General features: G+C 39.3%; 1 protein-coding gene across 2 annotated transcripts; it reads left to right on the top strand.

Annotated features, from left to right (window-relative positions):
* Positions 1–183: 183 nt before the first annotated feature.
* Positions 184–8,740, top strand: tbc1d7 (TBC1 domain family, member 7). Of its 2 annotated transcripts, XM_080886592.1 has the most exons (8): positions 184–202; positions 656–775; positions 2,607–2,687; positions 3,080–3,270; positions 4,388–4,525; positions 6,607–6,752; positions 7,576–7,705; positions 8,601–8,740. In XM_080886592.1, exons 1-8 carry the CDS (start codon positions 187–189, stop codon positions 8,685–8,687), a joined length of 909 nt encoding a protein of 302 aa, XP_080742718.1. In that variant the 5' UTR covers positions 184–186; the 3' UTR covers positions 8,688–8,740. The 2 variants fall into 2 exon arrangements, with proteins under 2 accessions (XP_080742718.1, XP_080742717.1); XM_080886591.1 differs by lacking the exon at positions 184–202 and having other exon boundaries at positions 209–775.
* Positions 8,741–10,124: the final 1,384 nt, after the last annotated feature.

The following is a 10,124-nucleotide window of genomic DNA, read 5'->3' as shown; positions in this document are numbered from 1 at the left end:
TAGTATAAATAACCTGCAAGATAAAGATCAAGAAATGCAAGGCAAGCAGAGTTGAAAGTGCAATCGTATATGAGGCGTAGCATGGTAATCTATATTTTCAAAATAAAAATATTTTTCATATTTGGAACGTTGCTACGGAATTTATTTTGATAGTATCACCCGGAAGGGTTTTCATAACAACATTGTATGGCATCCGGAGGAGGTTGTCAATTTATCTGTAGATTTTTTATCTGTTTAAATTGTTCTTATCACTGGTTGTGATGGCCACTTTAATACTTTTTAGTAGTCTCTCAGAGAATTTTTACTTTAGAGTAGTTATGCTTTTAGCTGGTTATCTGTTCCTAAGCTAACACTAGCTTGTTTGCTGACGTTATGTAGCAAACAGCTGTGGGGCAGCTGTCTGAGGGTCGCGGGAGCCCGAAACGCTTTGAAACGTCAAGGCAGGAGTCTTTGTGTTCACTGTGTTTGTGTTCCAGCAAACTGCAGGGAGTCGTAATTAACTTTTTTAGTCAGCCAAATTAAAAACATTTTTCTGTTTTCCCCCAAGCTGCACGTCTGGACGAGAAACTTTGTCTTATGTCCATGCAGGCTAAAACAGGCTAATACTTAAAGTTTGCTTTTCTTTAGTTTGAAATGCACATGTTTAACTGTCCAGGCGGCACCATGGCTGACGACCCACAGAGAAATTTTCGCTCTGCATACTACGAGAAAGTGGGTTTCAGAGGAGTGGAGGAGAAGAAGTCCCTGGAGATACTACTCAAAGACAATCCTCTGGGTGGGTAACGGAAAATTATCGCTCGTGCTAGCATAGGTAGCATAAGTGTAAAGTCTCTTGCTAGCTAAGCGTCCGCACTACCATGACAATAACAATATACCTGTAAGCCAATGCTATGCTATAATATAATCTTACGAACACTTTATTAAAGACACCTGTTCAGCTACTCATTACCGCAAATATCTCATAAGCCAATCACGTGATAGCAACTGAATGCATTTAGGCATGTAAACATAATCAAGATTACCTGCCGAAGTTCAAACTGAGTCTTGCAAAATGAAGAAAGGTGGTTTAAGTGATTTTTGAATGCGGCATGGTTGTTTGCATCATCTGATTTGTCATCATCGGAGTGGCACAGGCCACTCAGGGGTTTGCAGAGAAAATATGCACTGTGCAGCAGTTCTCTTGGTGAAAATGCCTTGTTGATGGCAGAAGTCAGAGGAGGATTGCCAGGCTGCTTGAGCTGATAGGGAGGCAACAGTAGCTTAAAGAACCACCCATTGGAACTAGTTATGCAGAAGTGCCAATATGAATGCACGGCATGTAAAACTTAGGAGCAGATTGGCTTCAGCAGCAGAAGGTGCCACTCCTGTCAATTGATAACAGAAAACGGAGACTCTAATCGTCATGGGCTGATTGGAATTGAACAGTAGAAAACATTGTCTAATCTGATAAGTCTTGATTTCTGCTGCAGCATTCAAATGGTAGACGGATGAATGGTTAAAATATGGTGCACATAACATGAAAGCATGCATCTTGCCATGTGTCAGTGGCTCAGGCTGGTGGTTGGTTGTTGATGGTGGTTGATGGTGTGTAATGGCTTGAGATATATGTTCTTCGCACACTTTGGGTCCCTTACTAACAACTGAGGAACGTTTAAATGAAGGGCACCTTCTTGGTCATGTTGCAGGTTTCCAAGGAGGAAAAACATTCCAGTGTTAACATTTTCCTCTTTTACTGCCACAGATCTCAAACTTGAATGAATAATTGAGCAGGATTGTTTTCCTGAGTCATACACTGTAAAATGGAGTACATCTTTCTCCTTCTCCCTCTCCCTTATCTTTCCAGCTTGGCTTCTCGTGTCTTTTGTATAGTCTCGCTTATTCTCTAACCCTAAGAGAGTCTCCCAGACTTGTTCTCTAAAAACCTAAAGAAGAATTATGGATTTGGTCCCTTAACGAAACTGACAACTCCTGGGCCTGGGAGAGCCCAATTGTCCTGTGGAGACGTTTGCTGCCGGGTACTCGATGGTTGGTTGCATCATGTGTCTGACGACGCTCTCGATGGAGGACATTGAACGACATCTACCAATTTGGAACCACAATAGCAGAGTTCTGGCTGATTGGAGCTGGCTCGGGCCTGGCTTATTGAAGAACAAGAAGCGGCTACAGCTGTTCAAAATCCCACAAGGCTGGTCGTAAAATTGGAAGCTGTTTGTTCCGCTAACCAAAACAACTACCATCTTTATCTCATGCGGCACCCCCTGGCGCCAGCTGGATGCTCAAGGCAAAAGCTGATGGAAATAAAAAAATTCTCCCTTAGATAACAAGACTGTGTTGTGACTGCCTCCCCCCTCATTCAAGACCACCTGTGTCGACCTAAGATTGCTGACTTTTGCCTAACTGACTGAAGGGACACTTTCTCTTGGCTGAACACGGAACACACACACACACATGCACACATATGCATGTACAATGACACATTTTTCATGTTTTTTTTTTGGTCTGGAAAAAGCCAGACCAAAAAAATAAATAAATGTATTTTTATATTTTTTTTTTTTCAATTTCCCTTTTTTTAAACTTCATACCTGAAGAGTTTTGCTCTCTTACAGATTTAGAAAAGCTAAGCACCTTCAGTCAGAGGTTCCCCCTTCCTTCCATGTACAGGATTCATGTGTGGAAGGTACTGCTGGGTAAGAATCACATGCGATCAGGTGTTCACCCTGTCACCCTCTTCAGTTGTGCAGATTTGACTAGATGGGTAGAAACAAAAAATACAGGAGAGAATCACTTAGCTATTGTACTGCACTAGTCTTTAAAGATTTTTTTTAAAAACTATATTTAAAATATTCATTTTCAGTAATTGTGATTTGCAGTATAGACATATGCAGCCATATGCAAGGCTAAGAGCTGCATGTAAACACATGTTTCGTTTACTTCTATTTCTCTTGTTTGGAACTTATTTATGCTAAATAGGTTAATCTGTCCAACACAACTGAACACTGCACTCCTTTTTTAAAATTAACTCAGTTTTGTTAAATGTGTATGTATACATTTCTTAACTAGAAGTCATCTGTGCCTGCAGGCATCCTACCTCCACACAGTGACTCTCATGCTCTGGTTGGGGGCTACAGGAAGGAGCAGTATCAGGATATCCTGGAAGCTCTGGAAGTGATGAGATACATCAACTCCTCCACACCCTCCACCCATGTTTACTTGCGGATGTTCCAACTGGAGAGCCAGACCCTCCCGCGATGCTCTGAGACTTCACCCCCGGTAAAAAATAAAGTATATCAGTCCATAATAAGCGAAAAGGATGTAAATTTGTGTTTTGTCACATATTTCTTTCTTGTAACAGTGAAGAAATAATTCTCACACTGTTCGAAAGCCTGTTTGTTTCCCCTTAAATGGTGCCACATTTGTAAAGAAAATGCATTTGTGGGTTGAGCAGCAGAGTTCAAGATCAAACAAAAGATCATAGCAACAAAAAGTACATCAAGCAAGAATTCACAAGACAAAATAAGCAATTGAAATTATAATGTCATGCTTATAACATCTAAAAATTGGAAAATAAAAAAATGTGATGATATCAAACTACAGAAACAAAAGTCTGGATAGTGACTAAAACAACTGCCCAAGAACAGTCACAGGTATCACAGATGGTTTATTTAACTGTTTTTATTTTATTTATTTATTTTTTTGGGTGTGTGGGGAGATGTTAACACGCGGCGTCTTGGTTTTGCAGTGAACAGGGCCAATCTACAGGGGTGGCATGGTGTGGTATGTGCCACCCTAAAATAATCTTTTGCCACCCTAGTTTTGCTTATGACAATGCTGTTGATTAAAATAAGCTAGCATTAACAATTTGAACTTAGCTACAGTTAACATTGAATCTAAATTCTAAAACTGAATTTATCCCCTCTGGTAACTTTTTCCTACTAGGTTTTTATGGGGAGCTTTTTGTGTGTGATTTTTAGATCGGTTGTGTTAATACAGTATGTCAATGAAAAAATAGCTGTAAATTCAGACATGTGAGATTGAAAATAATGATACTAACCAAGGCATTGTCAATAGTATTACACACATTGTGTGTCACACACATTCCCTGAGTAGATACCCCTAAAACCTATGCCTATTTTTATCTTCTTCTCCTGTCCTTAAACAAACTGAATGTAAATCTACATGCTGCCAACGGAGAGATGCCAAACTGTGTTTCATTGTTCTTGTAACAGTGACAATAAAGATTCTGTTCTATTCAATGAAAGTGTTGTTGTATAGCTGTTTGATCGTTAAGAAACAATGACCACATAAAAAGTACAGATTTTATTTTAAGTGTTTTTCTCTGGGTCTGTGTTGTTGATATGTTTTCTTTTGTTTTTTTCTTCTTCACCAGGATGAAGAGAATGAAGACTTCCTCTCCATCAGCCGAGCCATGGAAGAGATTGTAGATGATCCTGTTGACTGCTACTGGCTCGTCAAGTGTTTTGTCAACCAGTACCATACAAAGTTTGGAGACTCAGTACCTCACCTTGTAAGTGTTTAATGTTTAGTTTTCATCATTTCACACACTGTACACCATCCCGAGATGTGCCAAGTTTCCAGCTACTAGCTCTTTGTGAAGCACCTTTTTGGTGCAAAAATACTATAAGCCTGTCAAACTGTTTGACATTGTTAATAGATTAACTAAAAGAACGGGAATAAATTGGCGTTAGTGCAGCTTTTTTAGATACGTTTTGTGATAAAGGTACATATGCAGACACTGCGTCGCTCACAGACACACCACAAGAAGATTGTTGAAAAACGACAAAGCAAAAACTATAACAACATAAGCCTCATTAAATGGTTACATGAAGGTGTTCAGTAGTCAAATGAAGTAACCCAGGCGTTAGCTATCTAAGTGAGCCCATTCAAAGTAAAGGGACAGTCTTGGTAACATATGGCCAGGTGTGCTGTCAGCACAGCAGCATATTTTACAAAACATAGTTTAAATTGGAAAAATATGAAGAGCTTTAATGCACAATGCAGGTGATACAATAAATCTAAATCCCTAATCCTGCTTCATAGTACAGGCCTCAGATGTTGACCAGAAAAAAGACAATGGTTAGAAAACATTCTTCAATTAAACTAAATCATTTTCTGGATAGTTTTGGTCACAGAAAGGATAAATTGCAGTAAGAATTGAGGACAAATGATGAGAACTAGGTGATGAAAGTGTGTTTATGTAATTTCTTTTCCTGTACGTCAGTTTTTAATGAGCAGTGTGAATAAAAGACTGCTCATCTTTGTGAAGTTTAATAATGTTGGAGATAATGCTGCACTGATAATGTTGTTATAAATAACCCTCGCAGCTGTGTGCATACAGACAGCTGTTCTGCTGAGTCTAATGAGTTTTTTTAAAGGCTGCTTACTTTCTATTTAAGGCGAACTGTCAAAGTAGAGCTGAGGCCCATGCACGTGTGCTCCGTTTCACACAGTTGAGGATTTTAAAACAGTGACAGCTGTACTTACATGCAGTGTTGGGGAGTAACAGAATACATGTAACGCCTTTACGTATTTAAAATACAAAATATGAGTAACTGTATTCCGTTACAGTTACCGTTTAAAAAGGTGATATTCAGAATACAGTTGAAATAAAGGGATTACACGGCGGTCTTTTCCTGTTTCATATGTTGGGCTATATCCTCTCTATTTTTGGTAATTCCACGCTGGTGGAAACTCAAACAAAACACCCATTAAGAGGCTCTAATGCCTGTGTCTCAATCTCGCGGCTCACGTCTACTTGCAGCCCACATAATGACGTGATGAAATATTGTTAAAAATTATTGTTCAAAAAATTATTCAATATGAAGGCAATAGACAGAGTGTTGCAGGCATAGGCCTAAAGAATGTAGCCTCATGGGCAGTGTAGCCCAGTTGTAAGTAAGCTATTAAGAGTCGACTGTAGACTCGCCTCTCTCTGTCTCTCAATAGCAAAGTTGGCCTAGACAACAAAGTAAAGCTAGTTTTCGGCTACGAGCCCGACACGAACCCGACGTATTAGCCAGAGGTCCCTTTACTACGGTTCGGAGCTGTGGACCTGTTTTATATCCGCGCGATTAGTTTTCTATACGAGATCGCTGCAAAAAGTGCAGCCTTACCTAATGTCCACCTACTGTTACTCATTTATATTAAGATTTAAACATCTAGTTGTTATTGGTATGGCGAGTAACCTTCAGTAATAGTAATAAATCACACAGCAATAGTACATTCATGTAGTTGTAAAAAGCATGATAATATATTAAGTAATCCAAAGTATTCAGAATATATTACTCTCATTGAGTAACGTAATGGAATACGTTACAAAATACATTTTGGGGCATGTATTCTGTAATCATGTAATCTGTAGTGGAATACATACACCTTCCCAACACTGCTTATATGTTTATAAATTTGTGAATCTACATATTTTGATGTATTTTTGACAGAACGCTGAGACACTGAGTGAGAGTGAATCTTGGTGTAACTTCAATTTGTACAATCTGTATAATGCATAATGGTAAAGTTCTCATGATCCAACAATCTGAATCACAAAGATCTTAAAATAAAGACTTTGTTATTTTCCTCCTGGGGTAGCCAAAGAGCCTGGAGCATTATCTGAGTCAGGAGGAACCTCGACTGCTAAACCATCTGAAGAACAGCGGAGCCCTGCATCAGCTACCCTACAACCTCTGGTTCAGATGCTGCTTTGCTGGCTGCTTGCCTGAATCCAGTCTGCAAAGGTCAGTTAACTGTTCACTCCAGAAGCTGCTCATTTCACCATCTTTGGATTGAGCCAACAAAACAAGGGTAGCTGCATTCTCATAAGCTAAAGGGCATTCTTGCATTTCTTTAGCATGGAGTCATGGCAGCATGGCAGAAAACTTTTATATAGGGTTCCACATTGTGTCTTACTCAGAAGGCTGCCAGCCATCTTTTCTTCATCAACCAAAGTCACAATTTACAAAGAATGGCATGGCTCAACAAGCCGTGTAGCAACAGCTGACTCTACCCAAAAGTCCATCTACAGGAACTGTTGAGTTTGTCGATTTCAGTGTTAATGAATAAGCAAAAATTGTCAGCATAAAGGTGCATGAAAGCTGCACTTTGTCCGGATTGTCTTAACTGTTTGTCAAAGCGCTCTGTTACTGTGTCATAGAGGTCACCTGAAGGCCAATTCATGGTTTCCACATTCTCAAGGGTTTGTGGAGTGTAGCCGAAAATTTACTTCCAGCATAAAATGGATTTTTGTGTTGAGGACAGATTACACAGATTTTGGAGGTACTTTCTTATTTATATACAATTTATTTACAGACCTAGAGAATAATGAAACACATCGAACAAATTCCATAGCTCTTGGCTCACCTTGGGAATATCCTACAGCCTTAATTAGTAAATGTGAAGTGACAGCCAGTCTTTTTAAAGCATGTGAAGTATTAAAAAAAAATTCTAGTAATTGTATTAAATTTATGTTTATCAAACTTTAACTTTAAGTGTGCTCTAGGACGTGCTGGGTAGTATGTTGGCTCTTTTATTGGTCTGATTGTGGTCTTCCCTTGTCTTTAGGGTGTGGGACAAGGTGATCAGTGGCTCCTGTAAGATCCTGGTATTTGTGGCCCTGGAGATCCTGCTCAGCTACAAAATTATTTTGATGGGCATCAACCGGCCAGAGGGCATGGTCAAATTCTTGTGCAATGTAAGTATAAGAGACAACTGTGTCTCACAGTATGGGTCCAACAATACCTGGATTCTGATAAACAATAAACACTCCAGCCTTGGTTTTTGAGTTAGTACAGTAAATCAGATGCAGATACAGCAGTTACAGTTGGCAGGATTTGTAGGCTTTTTTCTGATGATATAATTTTGGATGAAATAACATTAAGATAAAAAGAATGTACAGGCGATTAGTTGTTCCTAGTTAATATTGTGCTAGCCTAATTTGGCCTCAATTAACATGCCCAAAATCTGCAAATTCATTTTTGGATAATTAACCAACATGTTTTAAATACACAAGTGAGTTTGATTGATGTGCACTAATACAATTTAGTTTTTTTTTTTAATATCTTACTTCATAAATATGCAGTTCTGCAAGTGTGTGTTTCTAACTTCCAGCTCTGTGATCCATTATTTCTGTAAAACAAAACAAACAAACAAGCAAACTGTCCACTGGAGTCAATGGAGATGATCGGACTCTTACCAGTCGGGTGCTCTGATTCGACCCATTCAAGCAGACGTTGCAGGTTCTGGTTGTGACTGAATGACACTTAGAATGTATAGAATGAGTGAACACATTTTTTTTAATAAATCTTTTTCCTTGTGCTGTAGTTCAGATAGGTGAGAGACATCAACTGGTGCACTGCCAAAACACCTGCTGCAGTGTCAGAATGTAGATGTAAGACTAAACTGATAGCACTTGTTTGGGTCACTGGGTGTATTCAACTGAACGAGTCTCATGGTGAACTGGACGTCCTTGACCTAACAGGACAGATAGATGTACAGTTGGACCCCTACGTTGTAGCTTTTCAAATCCAGACACATATTCTCTCCTAGCATGTGCTTTGTATGATATTTCCCTTCAATCTCTCTTCCAGATACCGCAGGAGAACACAGATGCCATTGTCACTAAAGCCATTGATTTGTGGCATAAGTACTCCGGCACCCTGATCCATGCTATATAGCAACACGGAGCCAGACAAGGAAAATATCTGGAACCAGAAGTAATCTTCTTTCCTGAAATCCACCTGGACTCGCAATGCTTCACTAAGACACTGCGGCACTCGCCGTCCACGGGGCTTTGTCTCTGCGTAACTGAACTGAACTGAAAACTCATCATGGCTGCTTTTGATAAACCATGGGGACCCTTTTCATACTGTTGATTTTCCAGGTTTCCCCTGCGACTCTGGCAAACCATTCTGGTGAAAGAGACTTGAGTTTGTGGTGGGTTGGGGGAAAAAAACCAGACGAGGCTGTAACTTATTATTTTTTTAATAAGTTTCTTTCTTTAAGAAACTGCATACATCATAGAAGACTCACAATAAATTAATACCCACATGCAGGTCTTTCTGCTTTACAAAAGAACATTTGAAAATCCTTTTAATTTATGTACATCCTCTTAGAATTCTGAGAAGAGTTTTCTCAAAACATTTTTTAAACGCGTACAAGTGACAGTAGTATTACTGACTCTTGCATACGCACACACTCAGATACACAATCATAACCCACGCAGCTTGTTCTCACCAATAACATGGTAAAAACCTCCAATTCATGGACCCAATCTTAAGTGTAAACCATTAAAAAGGGAGAGGAAAAAAAAGGCAAATCGTAAGGTGGCAGGATTGACACGTTTCGTACCAAAAAGGCTCATGTCAGACAATAAAAGGTGAAATGCAAACACAGTCCTTCTTGTAATTCAGCAGAGAGCTCAGTAACATTTTACTGTGTCTACAGATAATATTCTGTATCAAATAAACAAGGTTATTTGGCAACTTTGAAATCCCTGTAAACACGCCTGTAGGCACAGTGACACAGTGGGTTACTGAACTCTTGATACTCGTCACTCCAGAATTCTCCATTCAAGGTGACGGCTTTCACAACAGGTCAAGTTGCTTTGGTTTAAAATGGGAATCTGAAGTTTGAAAAGTGTTTGAACACTCGAACGCAGCCCACAACTAGATTGATGTAAAAGAGAGAATCTGACATTATTGCTCAGCGGATTGATGTGAAAGTGTTTGGAGACAGGAATTTCCTTTTGTTGTAGAGAGCACTCTTGGACTTTGATTAGAATTTTAGGGCAATTTGGCTTAAGCTTCAGCTGCCTGCAATAGTACACACTTGTGGAATGTTTTCATGCCTCTGGCAAAGAGAAATGATTACTGAGATGTCATACGTGGAGTAAAATCAAGCTAACACAAGCATACTCAAAGGAAAAATTCTGCCCGATGAAAATATGGTACAGGCATGAAAACAGTGAGAGTGAAATAAAGACCCTGTGTTTCATCTTTTACCGTCCCCATCCTGTAAAATTGGCACAGATTCTGTGTTGGACCTCCAGGAGCCTTGTTTAAAAAAAAAAGAAAAAAGAAGTGCTGCAAAGTAAAGATATCACCACCTCTTCA

This window comes from Rhamphochromis sp. 'chilingali' (genome assembly GCF_963969265.1).
Source record: "Rhamphochromis sp. 'chilingali' genome assembly, chromosome: 7".
Lineage (NCBI taxonomy): Eukaryota > Metazoa > Chordata > Actinopteri > Cichliformes > Cichlidae > Rhamphochromis > Rhamphochromis sp. 'chilingali'.
Note: the sequence above shows the minus strand (reverse complement) of the source record. Positions and strands in the feature narration are given on the sequence as shown.